This window comes from Diceros bicornis, chromosome 26 (genome assembly GCF_020826845.1).
Source record: "Diceros bicornis minor isolate mBicDic1 chromosome 26, mDicBic1.mat.cur, whole genome shotgun sequence".
Classification (NCBI taxonomy): Eukaryota; Metazoa; Chordata; class Mammalia; order Perissodactyla; family Rhinocerotidae; genus Diceros; species Diceros bicornis.
Genome location: NC_080765.1, coordinates 20,338,206 through 20,355,942, shown reverse-complemented (window position 1 = coordinate 20,355,942; position 17,737 = coordinate 20,338,206). Strand labels below are relative to the sequence as shown.

General features: G+C 40.2%; 1 protein-coding gene across 1 annotated transcript in view; it reads left to right on the top strand.

Moving 5' to 3' along the window:
- Positions 1–17,737, top strand: part of ZNF713 (zinc finger protein 713) — a 42,530-nt gene that overhangs the window by 12,494 nt on the left and 12,299 nt on the right. The window contains exons 4-5 of the mRNA XM_058570545.1: positions 10,200–10,326; positions 10,662–10,754. Coding sequence (XP_058426528.1) covers positions 10,200–10,326; positions 10,662–10,754 — 220 coding nt within the window. The remainder of the gene's footprint in view (positions 1–10,199; positions 10,327–10,661; positions 10,755–17,737) is intronic.

Below are 17,737 nucleotides of genomic sequence, written 5' to 3'. Positions count from 1 at the left end.
TTGAGACTCTTGTGACAGATGGTAATCTCTATAGGATGTTTCCCATTCACCTTATATACCCCTTTATAGTTCTTCTCTCTTTCTGGCAGATCATAGACTCTTGTCTGTGCTAGATGTTATAAAGGAACAAAAGAAGCCTTGACTGTCTTTTAATCACTCTTCACCAGTGTTTAAACAACACTCACCATTCTCTCTGTAAACCGTGAATAATGCGCAGGTCACTATGACTGCTTGGAGCCAGTGGGATTATTAGTTATGCCTGAGGGCATCTGCTGCCACAAGTTAATGTTATCAAGAATCTGTTGTATCTCTTCAGAAACATGTTTAATCCTGTTACAATTCTGTGATTTGATTAGGTATTATATAAACTGATAAGGTTTAAGTGTGACAGGAGCTGTTTCTGTGAAAATTAGTTGAATGCTTAGAAAAGACTCAATGAATGCCAGTCACTTTTTAAAAACTGCCACTTTTTAAAAAATTGCTATCAAGTTAGGTGTGAGCAAAACCATAAAACACTGAAGGACAATCATAAAAATCTCAGAGGATTCTACACCTGTATTTCCCAAGTGTTATCTGCTTATTCCACTTGAATGAAACAGAAACTGATGCATTGTGAGTATGGGCACTCAATTATTAAAATCACTCTCATAGAGAAGGCTTAACTTCACATCAGAAATGAACAGATGGATATAAATTTATATATTTTAATTAAAATGTTTCAGATATTTTTTATGGATCTCCACTTTAACCAGCTCTTTTGCCTAACACACCAGACACCAGTCTCAATTGCTTCAGATTAGAGGACTTCTATTGTTCCAAATTGTATGAGGGAATCGTTATCTCTAGGTAGCCAGTAACCTCATAGGAAGAGACTTTTTTTTTTTTTTTTGTGAGGAAGATCAGTCCTGTGCTAACATCTGCCAATCCTCCTTTTTTTTTGCTGAGGAGGACTGGCCCTCGGATAACATCCGTGCCCATCTTTCTCCACTTTATATGGGATGCCGCCACAGCATGGCTTGCCAAGCAGTGCATCGGTGCGTGCCCGGGATCCGAACCCACGAACCCCGGGCCGCGGCAGTAGAGCATGCGCACTTAACCATTTGCGCCACCGGGCCGGCCCCGGGAGGAGACTTTTTAAAGCCTACATCACACAATTGATATTCATGCAATTAATATTCAAAAAAGTATAATCTTGGATGCTGCTATGAATGCAAAAGACAACAAATACAACAGGTGCTCGGACAAGGGAGAAATCCAGTTGAGACTGGAGGGATGAGGGAAGACTTCAGGAAAGTAAAGTTTGAATTGTGCTAATATCGAGTAGGGTTTGGAGATTAGAGAAGACAGGACCATTGCAGACAGGAAATAAAACTTGAGCAAGAGCAGGGACGATAAGGAGACTGTCAGCTGGAGCTGAGCATTTATTTTGTTTGGGATTTTTGGGTTGCAAGAAATAGATTCATTCAGTTTAATCTTAACTGTAAGGCTCCCCACAGGCAGAAATAGAAAGACATCAAGAATGCAGGTAGCTTATCTGCTTCTTGGCATTCTAGCCAGAGGAGTTTCTTTTAATTTTCCAGAACAATTTATTATGTTGAGAAGGAAGGTGATTCATTTATTCAACAAATATTTTTTGACCAGCTACTGTGTGCCAAGAATTGTGCTTGGCATCAGCTATACATCAGTGTGCAAAATAGACATGGTCCTAAACCCAAGTTGCTTACAGTCTAGCAGTGACAGACATTGAGCAAATATACTAATAAGTTGCAAATTGAGATGTTTAGTATACAAAATAAGAATAAGGTGCTGTGAATGCACATTAGGGAAGCAGGGAAGAACTCTCTAGGAAAGTGAAATTTAAGGTGAAATGTGAAGGGTATATATGAGTTATAAAAAGTAGGTATGAAAGAGCATTTTATTCACGTGCTAAACATCATGTGCAGAAACCATGGATATCTTTGATAAACTTTTTAGTAAAACATCCATAACCCAACAAAGGCTACATCGTACAACACACCAGGACACTGGAAAGATCCACACAACAGTACATACAAAGATGAGTGAATTGGAGCACATAGAGGAGGCTAAACGGGGGAACAGCAGAGACAGGGCCCAGGATCCTGGATTCCCAGCTGCAGCAGCTGAGCCAGCCATCCCCAGCCCTCAAGAACTTGGCGAGCAGCAGCAGAGGCGCATGTGCCACTCCAGCCAGCCAGCCACAGCGACACCTGCGGCCATGGGAAGAAGAATAGCAGCAGAGGCAGAGTACCATGATCACAGAGCCCCATGATCCCAGCCCCCTGGCGGTGGCTCCGGAGCCTGGTAGCAGTGGCAGGAGGTGCACACAGGAATCCTACATCCCAATGGCAGGGGTGCCTGTGGCCACAAAGTAATAGATGACAGCTGAAATGGTGCCTCACATACCCGGCACCCTACCCACTCCCTCCACCACCACAGCAGGGGGAGCTTCCCACTCAGGTAATCTCTAAGGCAGCTGAGGCATCAGCCATCCCTGTGCCCCTGGTAGCAAAGCAAAGCCAGCAACCACAGCAACACCAGCAATAGCAATGCATCATTGACCCCCAGAAGTGCAGGCAGCCATGCTGAGAATGCAGGCAACGCCCAAAATAGAGGTGGTGGAGAGTGGAATGCTGCAGATCCTCAAATATAGCCAGAGGCAGCCCAGGAAAAGAGAAACCAAAACTAGTGCTATAGCGCCACCTACTGAAAAACAAAAGAAAGGCTTCTAATCTCCAAGCAATTGAAAAGTTTGAATCAAAACAAACCTATACTTAAATAAAAAATGTGTTTGTGACAAGAAATGTGCCAGCAGATACAGCTCAACAAGCAACACAAAAAGCCATGGTACCATGGCATTACAAAATGAAAACAACTCTCCAGAAACCAAACATAAAGTCTTAGAAGATTTGGATCTAACTGGTAAAGAGTTCAAAATAGTTGTCATGAAGAAATGACAGTGAGCTACAAGAAAACTCAGAAAGGTGGTTCAGTGAGCTCAGGAATAAAATCAATGAACAGAATGATCACTTTACCAAAGAGATTCAAATTCCAAAAAAGAACTAAATAGAAATTCTGGAGCTAAAGAACTCAGTAAATAAGATGAAGAAATAATTAGAAAGCATTGGAAATAGAGCAGAGCAGATGGAAGAGAATTAGCAAGCCCAAAGATAGAAACCTAGAAATGATGCAGATAGAAGAGGAGCGAGAACTAAGACTTTAAAAAAATTAAATTCTGAGCCAGCCATGATGATCTAGCAGTTAAAGTTCCACGCGCTCCACTTCGGCGGCCCAGGTTCAGTTCCCGGGCACAGAACCACACCACCTGTCTGTCAGTAGCCATGCTGTGGCGGTGGTTCACATAGAAGAAATAGGAGAACCTACAACTATACACCACTATGTACTGGGGCTTTGAGGGGAAGAAAAAAGGAGGAAGATCGGCACAGATGTTAGCATAGGGCGAATCTTCCCCTGCAAAAAAAAAAAAATTTAAATTCTATGAAAATTATCCAATTCCATTAGAAAGGGCGATATAAGAGTAATGGGTATCCCAGAAGAAGAGAGAGAGAAGGGAGCAGAGGGCTTGTTTAAAGAAATGATAGCTGAGAATTTCCCAGAACTGGGGAAGGAACTAGATATACAACTCCATGAAGCTAATAGAACACTCAATTATCTCAACGCAAAAAGACCTTCTTCAAGGCACATGATAATAAAACTGTCAAAATACAATGACAAAGAAAGAATCTTAAAAGCAGCCAGCAAGAAAAATAAAATAAATTTTAAGGGTATCCCCATTAGGCTATCAGCAGATTTCTCAACAGAAACCCTACAGGCCAGGAGAGGGTGGAAAGAAATATTCAAAATACTGAAAGATAAAAGCTGTCAGCCAAGAATACTCTCTCCAGCAAAGTTATCTTTCAGATATGAACGATAAAGGCTTTCCTGACATACAAAAGCTGGGGGAGTTCATCACCACTAGACCTGCCTTACAAGAAATGTTGAAAGGAGCTCTCCTATCTGAAACGAAAAGGCAAAGGTATATAAAGCTTTGAGCAAGGTGATAGATAGACAGAATCAGAAAATTGAAAATCTGTATCAGAATAGGATAGTATACACTTAATTGTATATTAAAAATTAAAAGGAAAGGAAACATTAAAAATAACTATAACCAGTTCAATTTGGTAACAAACTCACAATACCAAAAGGGATAATTTCTGACAACAAAAACGTAGAAAGGGAAGGGGAAAAGGACAGAACCTGCATAGGCAAATGAAGATAAGAGGCTGTCAGCAGAAAAAGGACTGTCTTATCTATGAGATCTTTTATACAAACCTCATGCTAATCACAAAACAAAAATTCACAGCAGATTTACAAGACGTAAATAGGAAACTGAAAACCACCAAACTGAAGTGGCAGACAGAGTACAAGGAAAAATAAACAATGGAAATACAGGACAACTGGAAAACAAGATAAAATGGCAGTATTAAGTCCTCAAATATCAGTAATCACCCTAAATGTAAATGGATTGAATTCACCAATGAAAAGACACAGAGTGATTGGATGAATTACAAATCAAGACCCAACAATATGCTGCCTCCAGGAGACCCATCTCAGCTCTAAAGACAAACATAGGCTCAAAGAGAAGAGATGGAAGATGATACTTCAACCAAATGACAACAAAAAGAAAGCAGATGTAGCCATATTTATATCACACAATATAGACTTCAAGCCAAAGAAGATAACAGGAGACAAAAATGGATATTATATAGTGATAAAGAGGACAATCCATCAAGAAGACATAATATTTATTAATATATATGTACCTAACAAAGGAGCACTGAAATATATAAGGCATTATTAACAGATCTAAAGGGAGAAATTGACAGCAATACAATAATAGTAGGGGACTCTAATACCCCACTTACATCAATGGATAGATCATCTAGACAGAAATTCAACAAGAAAACATCTGCCTTAAATGAAACGTTAGACCAAGTGAACTTAATAGAGATATAGAGAACATTCCATCCAAAAGCAACAGAATACACATTCTTAAGTACACACAGAACATTCTCAAAGATAGACCATGTGTTAGACAACAAAACAAGTCTCAATAAGTTTAAGAAGATTAAAATCATATCAAGCATCTTTTATGACCACAGTGGTATGAAACTAGAAATGAACTACAAGAAGAAAGCTGGAAAAGTCACAAATATGTTGAGACTAAACAACATGCCACTGAACAATTATTCGATCAGTGAAGAAATCAAAGAAGAAATCAAAAAATACCTGGAGACAAATGAAAAAACACAACACACTAAAACTTATGGGATGCAGCAAAAGTGGTACTAAGAGGGAAGTTTATAGCAATACAGGCCTACATCAAGAAACAAGAAAAATTTCAATCGAACATTATATCTAAACTAGAAAAAGAGGAACAAGTGAAGCCCAGAATCAGTAGAAGGAAGCTAAGAATAAAAATCAGACCAGAAATAAATGAAATAGAAACTAAAAGGAAATAGGATCAATGAAACTAAAAGCTGGTTCTTTGAAAACAAACAAAACTGATAAACATTACTTAGATTTGCTAAGAAAAAAAGAGAGAAGGCTCAAATAAATAAAATCAGAGATGAAAGAAGAGAAATTACAATGGATACCACAACATACAAAGGATTATAAGAGAATGCTATGAAAAGATATACATCAGTAAATTGGATAACTTAGAATAAAATGGATAGGGGCCGGCCCTGTAGCTCAGCGGTTAATAACGTGTGCGCGCTCCACTACTGGCAGCCCGGGTTTGGATCCCGGGCGTGCACCGACACACCGCTTGTCTGGCCATGCTGAGGCGGTGTCCCACATACAGCAACTAGAAGGATGTGCAACTATGACATCCAACTATCTACTGGGGCTTTGGGGGAGGGAAAAAGGAGGAGGATTGGCAATAGATGTTAGCTTAGGGCTGGTCTTCCTCAGCAAAAAGAGGAGCATTGGCACTGATGTTAGCTCAAAAAAAAAAGAGAGAGAATAAAATGGATAAATTCCTAGAATCATACAACCTTCCAAAACTGAATCGAGAAATAGAGAGTATAAATAGACTGATCACTAGTAAGGAGATCGAGACATAATTTAAAAACTCCCAAAAAACAAACATCCAGAACCAGACATCTTCCTTGATGAATTCTACCAAACATTCAAAGAAGATTTAATACCTAGACTTCTCAAACTCTTCCAAAAAATTGAAGAAGAGGGGACAATTTCTAACTCATTATATGAGGCCAACATTAACCTGATATCAAAACCAGATAAGGACAACACAGAAAAAGAAAACTACACGCCAATATTGCTGATGAACATAGCTGCAAAAATCCTCAACAGAATGTTAGCAAATTGAATACAATACACTAAAAGATTCATACACCAAGGTCAAGTGGGATTTATTCCAGGGATACAAGGATGGTTCGACATCCACAAATCAATCAACATGATACACCATATTAAGAAAATGAAGAATAAAAATCATGTGATCATCTCAATAGATGCAGAGAAAGCATTTGATAAGATCCAACATCCCTTTATAATAAAAACTCTGAATAAAATGGGTATAGAAGGAAACTACCTCTACATAATAAGTCCATATGTAACAAACCTACAGCTAATATCATACTCAATGGTGAAAAAGTGAAAGCTATCCCTTTAAGAACAGGAATAAGAGAAGGATGCCCACTCTCACCCCTCTTATTCAACGTAGTATTGGAAGTCCTAGTCAGAGAAAATTAAGCAAGAAAAAGAATGAAAGTTATCCAAATTGGAAAGGAAGAAGTAAAACTGTCACTATTTGCAAATGACGTGATTTTATATATAGAAAACCCTAAAGAATCCACCAAAAAACTATTAGACATGATAGACAAATACAGTAAAGTTGTAGGGTACAAAATCAACATACAAAAATCAGTTGCGTTTCTATACACTAACAACAGACTAGCAGAAAGAGAAATCATGAATACAGTCTCATTTACAATTGCAACAAAAAGAATAAAATACCTGGGAATAAACTTAACCAAGGAGGTGAAAAACCTGTATGCTCAAAACTATAAGACATTGTTGAAAGAAATTGAAGAAAACACAAAGAAATGGAAAGATATTCTGTGCTCATGGAGCAGAAGAATTAACATAATTAAAACTTCCATATTATTTAAAGCAATCTACAAATTCAGTGCAATCCCTATCAACCCAATGACATTTTTCACTGAAATAGAGCAAAGATTACTAAAATTTATGTGGAACAACAAAAGACCCCAAATAGCACAAGTAATCCTGAGAAAAAAGAACAAAGCTGGAGGTATCACACTCTGTGCTTTCAAAACATACTACAAAGCTATAGTAATCAAAACACCATGGTGGGCCAGCCCCGTGGCTTAGCGGTTGGGTGCACGCACTACTGGCGGCGGGTTCGGATCCCGGGCGCGCACCGACACACTGCTTCTCCGGCCATGCTGAGGCCACGTCCCACATGCAGCAGCTAGAAGGATGTGCAGCTATGATGTACAACTATCTACTGGGGCTTTGGGGGAAAAATAAATAAAAAAAAAAAACCCACCATGGTATTGGCAGAAAAACAGACACAGATCAACAGAAGAGAATTGAAAGCCCAGAAATAAAGCCACACATTTATGGACAGCTAATTTTCAACAAAGGAGCCAAAAACATACAATGGAAAAAGGTAAGTCTCTTCAGTAAATGGCATTGGGAAAACTGGACAGCCACATGCAAAAGAATGAAACTAGACCACTGTCTTACACAAAAATTAACTCAAAATGGATTAAAGACTTGAAGGTAAGACCTGAAACCATAAAACTCTTAGAAGAAAACATAGGCCGTATGCTCTTTGCCATCTGTTTTGCAGTATCTTTTTGAATATATCTCCTTGGGCAAGGGAAACAAGAAAAAATAAATGGGACTACATCAAACTAAAAAGCTTCTGCAACAAAACAAAAAGTCAACCTGCGAATTGGGAGAAGATAATTGCAAAACATATATCCAATAAGGGGTTAATATCCAAACTATATAGAGAACTCATACAACTCAACAACAATAAAAACAACCCAGGATCCGGCCCGGTGGCATAGTGGTTTAAGTTCGTGCACTCTGCGTCAGCAGCCTGGGGTTCACGGGTTCGGATCCAGGGCACAGACCTATGCACCACTTATCAAGCCATGCTGTGGCAGGTGAGCCACATATAAAGTAGAGGAAGATGGGCATGATCTTGAATTTTCTTTTATTATCAAGGACATTATTAGAACATTTAATGATATCTCAATAAATATGTATTTTAGACAACAGTATGCTATCAATGTTAATTTCCTGATTTTGATCATTGTCCTATTGTTATGTAAGAGAATTCCTTGTTTTTAGGAAATAAACACCAAATTTTTTAGGGGTTCAGGGTTATCATGTCTGCAATTTACTTTTAAAACGGGCCAGAAAATTTGTAGAGAGAGAGAAAGAGAGGAGAAGAGAAGGAAGAATTTTTTTATTATTCTTGCAACTTTAAGTCTGAAATGATGTCAGAAAATATTTAAGTTTGATAAGGAAGCCCTCTATGTCCTATGTGTCTGACGTGGAAAGATTTCTAGCATTAATTGTTAAGTTAAAAACAGTGTATAAAATATGTTACCCTTGAGGTAAAAGAGAAAATGGGAGGAAATAAGAATTCCATGTTATTTGCATAAAGAAGAATTCTGGAAAAATACATGAAAAACTGTAAATAGTGATTATCTGTTGGGGAGTAGGAGCTGGATAGAGAAGAAAGAAGCATGGGAAAATACTTTTTTTTATGTTTTTGTTTCTAAACCATATTAATATATTAGCTACCCAAAAATAAAAGTCAACTAAGGACATGAAAAAAAGAAAACAAGAAACAGGTAACCAAGTGCAAGATCATCATTTAAAGGTATAGAAGGAAGGAGAAACTCTAGGCAAGGTACTGATTAAAACAGCCAAAAACAACTACAGACGTGGATATTAAAGAATGTAGACTATCATAGTTTTCTTCACCTTTACCGACATAGCACCACTGGTGCTGATGTCAAGAGCATGGAGAAAGTTGAATGGAAATTAGAAATAAAAATTACAAGAGGGAAGATATTCATAGAAGCAGAAAAAACGTCTTTGTGGTATGATGGAAAGAGCATAGGCTTTGGAATAAGATCTAAGATAAAATCCTGTTTCTGCTATTTAATAACTGTATGTCCTTGAATAAATTATTTAATTTCTTCTAGCCTCAGTGACTCATCTCTGAATTGCTTACGTCATTGAATTGAAATACATTTTAGAAAGATATGTTATCAAAGCATGAAAATTAATTTAAATAAAATGCCAGTACTGTACTTAAATGCTGAATCCGAACTTAGGGGGAAAAGCTTTTATTTGGAACATGACACTCGACTCATTCCCAAGAATTGAGGAGTTGTATGCATGAAGTGGGTGGTACTTTGGGGAAGTGTTAGGTTGTAAGGGAGGTGAGGAAGGTATATATATTGGTTGTGTCTGTGTGACTGTGTCTCTTAGAGCAAAAGGGTTGTTTAAGAAGAATCACAGTGGAGGAAATTTAGATGTCACCCTTTTTGATTTGAAATCCCTACCTGTAATGAGACAGTTTCTTTTACTGATCCCAAAATGTATCACGTGCCTTCTACTCTCAACCTGTTTGCCTGTGTTGTTTTTTCTTTTTTTTTTAGCCCACGGAAAATCCTCTATCCTCTTCTGTCCAAAGCTTAAAAATCTGTTAAACATCTACACAAGATCTGCCAACTTGATACCTACTTTCACTATTTCAGCATGTCCTGAATTCTTTCATTTCTGAAATCTTATAGCATGAATTTCTCATATAGTTTTTTAATTGTTTAGATGATATGAGAGTCTTCTGCAACAAATGGTAAAAAGCTTAAAAGCAAACATTATTTCATATATCTTTTTATATCTGACTTGAAAGATGGTAGAGAGACAAGTACTAATTATTGTTTCAGAAATGTTGACCTAAATTACTCAGAGCCCTGAAGACTCTCAGCACAACAGCTTACATTTCCCAGCTTTTGTCTACAGCTCACCTTTGCCCCTTCCCCTGAGGGGCCCTGTAAAAAATGGTTTCTGGCTCAGCAGGGATATGCTTGATGTTTCAGGAATCAGTGACCTTCCAGGACGTGGCTGTGGACTTCACCAGAGAGGAGTGGGACCAGCTGTATCCTGCTCAGAAGAACCTCTACCGAGACGTGATGCTGGAGAACTACAGGAATCTGGTCGCACTGGGTAAGGATGGTATCCCTATAAAACTGGAAACCATTCGAATGGGTTTATTTCCTTAAGTAGTGAAAACCTCCAAAGCTTTTGTGAATGTAGTTTAGGCCAGGACAGAAGAATGCTAGTCAGTTTTGGAGACAGAGACCTTTGTTTCCTGCTCTTTCTCCTCAGGTAAAGTTCTTGACTTTGTTGAGTTTGAGTTGGGTAGCTTTATTTTGCTGCCTCTGAAGTCTCCCCTTTCTGAATCCAGAGACCCTAAGGACTAAAAAGGTTGGAAATGAGTTCTGAGAGAGATTCTTGTTCCCAGTATAAACTCCTGAGACATACATTTTTCCCATGAATAGGGCATCAACTTTATAAGCCAGAGGTGATCACTCAGTTGGAGCAAGGGGAGCAGTGGATGATGGAAAGAAACAGCCCACTGGCCACTCATCCAGGTGAGAAGCAAGCATTTGGGTATTTGCTACTCAGTGAGGGGAAATAGTCACTTTTGAAATACTTAACTGAGTATGTTCCAAATATCTCCCTCTGGGATTGAAAGAATACTTAGGCCATTTTAAAAATTCAATTCATATTTGACTTTTTTCCAAAGTGGAAATGGCTTTCTTATTTTTTTCTGATTAAACAGATAATATGTACTTAATATCAAAAAAGATTTACACCACACAAAAGTTATTTTGAAGGTGTTAGTTTGAACACCCATGGATACCTTGATGTTGCAAATCTCCACATAGCATTTTCTTTGTTTTCTATTCATACATCCTTTCTCGGTATTCTTTAAATCTTTCTTTTCCATATCAAGAATCTTCACCATTTTTACCTACTTTTCATTCTTTCTTTTTTCCTCTTGTTATCAAACTTTTTAAACTTGTTTAAAATCCATAGCTTCAATTCTAATTCTCTTGTTCACGTTTGTGATATGACCCCTGTACTGTCCTACCTGTACTACTAAAATTGTTTTCTTGGAGATTACCACTAACTTCCTTCCAGTCAAATCCAGTGGCTAAAAAGACACAGTTACTGTCTCCTATGATTTTGTTGCATTTAGTGTATTGATTTTACCTTCTTGAAATTTTCTTCCACCCTGGCCTGTGGTACACACCATTCTTGTCTCCTCTAGCCTCTCTCCTGTATCTCTACCTGTTCCTTTACTGCCTTCTCTCCCTCCTTATTCTTCTTAAAGGCAGGCATTCCTAGGGACTTGGTGTTCCATCTGTAGTACAATGCTTTTAAATAGCCCTTCTCTGACATTTTCCCATTTCTACATTTCTAGCCTCAGTATTTCACCCACATTCTCTTCCCAGATTTTAGATTATATTTTCATTGATGAATGTCATGCTCTCATTTTAATTATTTCAAACCTTGGATCTGTTGACTTTATACTCTCTTCTTTAAAGCATCCCATTAAATATGACATTTCTTAACCAAAAAAACCCCTTAGCTCCCTATTGTTGGCATACCGCCTATAATGCTCTGCCTGGTTATTTTAGCAAATAGTTGACTGTTAACTGTATGCCAGATACTGATTTAGATATTTTCCGATGTGGCCCATTAAGCCAGGCTAACCCACCTCATCTCTAGTCGCTACTCTGATTCTTTGCTCTGGCACCTGGTTTCATCATTTGGACTTGGTTTTCTGTCATTCAAACTTTAGCTTTTTCAAGTTGGCCTTGACTTGACTGTCTTTCTTGCTTTTAGTGCTTTAGGTTATCTTTGGTAGGAAACCTTGTTCCTATTTCAGCCTCACTGAACCTGAATTTTGCCTGAGCAGTGTTGGCATTCTATGGGTAGACGCTGATAATTAAAACATTTTGTCAAGAACCCCTAGCACTTTTCCTGACAACAGTGGATGACGGTATTTCTACAAACCTCCACACCCCTGAACCTGGGGAGTAGGAAACTAAAGGAGGAAAATGAAAAACTCCCTTTTCGAGTCAGTTGCCATGGTAGGCACCTACAGCAGAAGGCAGAGCTATTCTTTCCCACAGGTACATATGCTGTCATGTGTAGGATCCACACTGTATTACATTATTTCCCTACCCATAAACCCCCAACTAGAGAAAATAATTGCTAACTTAAGAAAATTTCCAGACGTCATTATGCAGCTGTATATGGATGCCCAAGGCTCTCGGTTCACAGATAAGCTTGAACATGTGATTTTTTTTCACATCCTCCTTGTCAGGGACACTCTCCTCCAAGGAGACTACTTGCATTTTTGCATTATGCTGTGAGACACAATCAATGGTACCTCATGAGGATGTGGTAAAACATTTCTGTTGATCCAGGGATTGGGATAGAATGATCTGGCTCGGGTGACCTAATTCTGGTGTGCCCTCTGGGGTATTATATGCCTCGTTGTTATTGACATCTGCTGGTGTCTATTTTTATAGAAATCTCTTCCTAGCTAAGATGAAACCTGGAAAACATCCAATGGATTTAGCAACAAAGAGGTTAGTAATTAATGAGAGAAGTGACAGGGAAGTGATTAGAAGAACAATCAGTGTGTACATTGTTGAGTGAACAGGAAGTAAAAAAAAAGTAGAACTAGTAAATATAGAGTACTCTTACAAGAAGCTAGAATGAGAAGAGGAAACAATAAAGAGGATATATGCTATAATACCAGATAGTGTCAAAAGAGAATTGTTCTCAGCAGGAATCATTTTAGCTTGCTTCTAATGCTAGAGGGAGGGAGTCAGTAGAGAGGGTAAGCAGAAAATAGATACAAAAGATGGAGCAAGGTTCTAGAAGAGATGGAGTGGGATTGGAGAGAAGGAGATTAGGGTTACTTTGTATGTAAAGAAGTTTGTTGTCGGAAGATTTTGGGGAGTTCACACGTGGTGATTTCTATTTTCCTGGTAAATTAGGTGATAGGGTCTTCTGTTAACTGTAAAGGTATTGAGAGGACAGGTAGGGGATTTGAGGAGCACTTTCTATAGCTTACTAAGGTCAATGGACGCTGACTAAAGATGAGTAAAGGGATTACTGAGCAGCTTTGAGGGCCCAAATGAGATTTTGCCTGTACATCTGTGGTTTCTGATTTCCATGGCTGTGCCATTTCTTCTCTTATGTTCAGCACTGGAAAGGGTTTGTAGAGCCCAGGTCAAGGGCCTGTTAAGACTGGTGGAACTAAAGGAGGAAATCTGGGAAAGAGAGTTAATTCAAGTGATTTGACATAGAGTCTCAGAAGTGACAAGAAGTGAAGTAAGGCCTGAAGAGGCCTGACAACTAGAAGACAACAGAAGAGTCAAAGAAATGGAGGTCTGGAGGAGGTCAGAAAGCAGGTAGAATGTGAATAAGGACCAGAGTCCCCTCAGGGGCAAGAGAGTGTGACATTGAGATTTTTCATCTGGAGCAAAGTTCAGAGTATAACTGTATAGCCAAGTCAGTAGACTGTTGAAGTAGAGTGAAGGTAAAGGCACAAACTACTAGTTAGAAAATAAGAAGGAAGAGAAGAGCCCATTTAATAGCAACTAAAAAGGTAAAATGTCTAGAAATAAACTTTCAACAAGAAATGTGTAACATTTCTGCTTGAGGAAAACCTTAAAACACTTCTGACAGAGAAATAAATTTGAATAAATGGACATACCAAAATGTTAGTGTTCCTACCAAACGTGTGATATAATCCCATAAAAAGTGCCTGCAAGATTTTGGGAAGATCTAGATAAGCTCATTGTAAAGTTCCTATGGAAAAACCAAAACACAAAAATAATCAGGAAAACTCTGAAAGGAAAAACAATAAGGGGATTATCCCTACTAGTTAATATACAGTAAAATTTCATTAATTAAAACAAGACAGACTAACTGAACAGAGTGGAAAAAACAGAAATACACCCAGATACATGCAAGAGTTGAGTTTATAATAAAGGCATTATTTCAAATTAGGAGAGAAAAAGGCATCTTGTGGAGACAACTGGTATTAAAAAGGTAGATATTTTAATAAATAGTGGGTAGCCATCTGGAAAGAGATAAAATTGGATCCATAGCTTACCCCGTAAACCAAGATAAACTCCAAAGGGATCAGAGATTTGAAATGCAAAACATGAAACCATAAGAGACCTGAAAGGAAACATAGGAGAAATCTTTTATAACCTTGAAATGGGGAAGTCTTTTCTGACTATGATTCAAAATTTAGAACCCATAAAAGAAAAGATTCATGCGTTCAACACACACAAATTCCCAAATTCTGTGTGGTGTAGAATACTAACAAGCAAAATGAAAAGATAAATGGCAATGGGGAAAAATATTTGCAACTTATATCAAAGGGGTTAATCTCCCATTAATATATAAAAGGCTCCTCTAAATCAATAAGAGGCCAGCAGCCCAATAGAAAAATACACAAATATGAACAGTTCTTAGATAAAGGAGTACAAGAACCTTTAACATACGAAAAAATGTTCAGTCTCACTCATGATAAGAGAAATACAGGAGTACAAGAACCTTTAACATATGAAAAAATGTTCAGTCTCACTCATGATAAGAGAAGCACAGATATCAGTCATAAGAGAAACGCAGTTTCAATTTGCTACCTACCAGCAAATTACCTTTTCTCTCGTCAGATTAGCAAAAGTCCAAAAGTTTCACAGACACACTGTTGATGAGTCCATGGAGAAGAAAGCGCTCTCATACATTGCTGGTATAAGATGAACCACCACAGGGCCAGCCCAGTGGCTTGGCGGTTAAGTGCGCGCGCTCTGCTACTGGCGGCCCGGGTTCAGATCCCGGGCGCACACTGACGCACCGCTTGTCCAGACATCCTGAGGCGGCATCCCACATACAGCAACTAGCAGGATGTGCAACTACGACATACAACTATCTACTGGGGGGCTCTGGGGAGAAAAAAGGGAAAAAAAACGAGGACGATTGGCAATAGATGTTAGCTCAGGGCCGGTCTTCCTCAGCAAAAAAGAGGAGGATTGGCATGGATATTAGCTCAGGGCTGATCTTCCTCACACACACAGACAAAAAAACAGATGAACCACCACAGGGCAGACCTGGTGGCATAGCGGTTAAGTTCGGCGTTCTGCTTTGGTGGCCCAGGGTTCATTCACTGGTTTGGATCCTGGGCATGGACCTACACACCACTCATCAAGCCATGCTGAGGTAGCGTCCCATATAGAAGAGCTACAATGCTACAACTATGGTGCACAACTATTTAATGGGACTTTGGGGAGAAAAAAGGAAGAAGAGGAAGATTGGTAACAGATGTGGGCGCAGGGCCAATCTTCCTCAAAAAAAAAAAAACTGTAAACAGGTGAACCAGGGGGGAAGTCAAGATGGCGGCGTAAGCAGACTCTGAACTCACCTCCTCCTGCGGACACAGCCAATTTACAACTACTCGTGGAAAAATTACCCCTGAGACAGAACTGAAAACTGGATAAGAGGAACTCCTGCAACAAAGGACAATCTTAATTGGGGTGCAAGAGGCAGAAACTCCCTTCTGGAGAGAAAAAACGCCGCCTTCACAAGCCGCAGCGCCTCACCGCCACCCGGGAGCAGCCCACCCATGGAGGAGCGGGGCCCTGAGCCAGGGAGCGCTGCCACTGTGGGCATTTTGTGGACCCAGCACAATCGAGACGAGTGGCAGAATATCTGACTTTACCTGCTACTAAAACATTGGGGAGTACCCACAGAAAAGCTGGTTGACAAAGAAATTAAAACGGGCTATTAAAGGGCCCACGTGCAAACTCACCTGTTTCAGAAAGCAACCGAAAATCACCAGAAAGAAAGGTGCATAGTGCTTTGGTGAAAAGAGACTCACCTAATAGGCCCTGAGTGCATCTCGGTGAGAGCTGAGACCTCTCCAGGGACTGGGACAGTGGCGGCGGCCATTGTTGTGGCCTGGTGTGGGCGTGCTGACACAGACGCCATTGGAGTGCTCCCTGGGGCCTGCTAGCCCAGGTCTGACCACCCACTAGAGCACCGATTTAATCCAGCTCAGCCAGGGCAGGCAGCCCACCCTAGAGACTGGCCCCACCCAACAACAAGCCGTCAGGCAATTTGTGGGCCTGCATAGATTGGTGACTGGATTCTCTGCAGCCTGGCAACTGAGCCGACTTCGGTGTGGCAGGGCGTGCACAAGGAGCGGGTGGAGAGTGTGGGGCAGTGGTGGAGTGTGTGGGGCTCCCCTGCCGACTTTGGTGTGGCAGGGCGTGCACAAGGAGCGGGTGGAGAGTGTGGGGCAGTGGTGGAGTGTGTGGGGCTCCCGCCGTGGAGAGACTGGGTCCACTTCAGGAGGTCGGGGCGCGCACACGGGGCAGGACTGTGTTGACTGTGTGTGTGGACCTGTGGGCGGCAGGGCTTCTCAGCTGCAGAAGACTTGTGCTTCTCAAAGACCCACATAGGGGGTTTGCCCCACCTTCCAAAGCCTGAAACAATTGGGTGCTCCTGTGCCTGAGGCCAGCCCCATGCAGCTGCAATCCTCAGAGAGCTGACAGACCTAAAGGCTGGAGGCTTATAGCAATTGTAAGCCCCTGAGCCTAACAACCTGCCACGCTGGGGGCCTACTCACTTAAAAGAAATACTGCAACACAAATGTGGTATTAGAACTTGCAGCCAACTATGCTGAAGCTGATAAGGAGACTGAAGGGCCCACAACAACTACAAACAGCTGAGCATTACAACAGCTAACCAGGAGGATAACTCAGTCTCCCTGGGTGCCTACAGAGAGAGCAAACAGGTCACAACAGAAGGACACACGTAGCCCACATAGGGGTTACCCCTGGAACATTGAGAACTGAGGGAAGCACACTGCAGGCCACCTAAGCCATCACTTATATAAGGGTACCTATCCAAGAACAGGAGACGTAGCTGACCTACCTAATACGTAGACACAAGCACAGGGAAAGAAGTGAAATGAGGAGGCAAAGGAATACATTCCAAGTAAGAGAACAGGACAAAACCCCAGAAAAGGAACTAAGTGATGAAACAGAAATGAGCAACCTACCCAACAGAGAGTTCAAACTAAGAGTGTTAAGGATGATCACTGATCTGGGGAGAAGAATAGATGAACTCAGTGAGAATGTCAACAAAGAAATGGAAGATATAAAAAAGAACCAATCAGAAATGAAGAATACAATACTGGAAATGAAAAATTCACTAGAGGGACTCAAAAGCAGAGTAGAGGATACAGAAGAACAGATCTGCGAGCTGGATGAAAGACTAGAAGAAATTACCCAAGCTGAACAGGTAAAAGAGAAAAGAATTAAAAAGAGTGAGGACAGTCTAAGGGACCTCTGGGACAACATCAAGCACACTAACATCCGTGTTATAGGTGTCCTGGAAGGAGAAGAGCGAGACAAAGGGGCAGAGAATCTATTTCAAGAAATAATAGATGAAAACTTCCCTAACCTAAGGAAGGAAACAGACATCCAGGTACAGGAAGCACAGAGAGCCCCAAACAAGATAAACTCAAAGAGGCCCA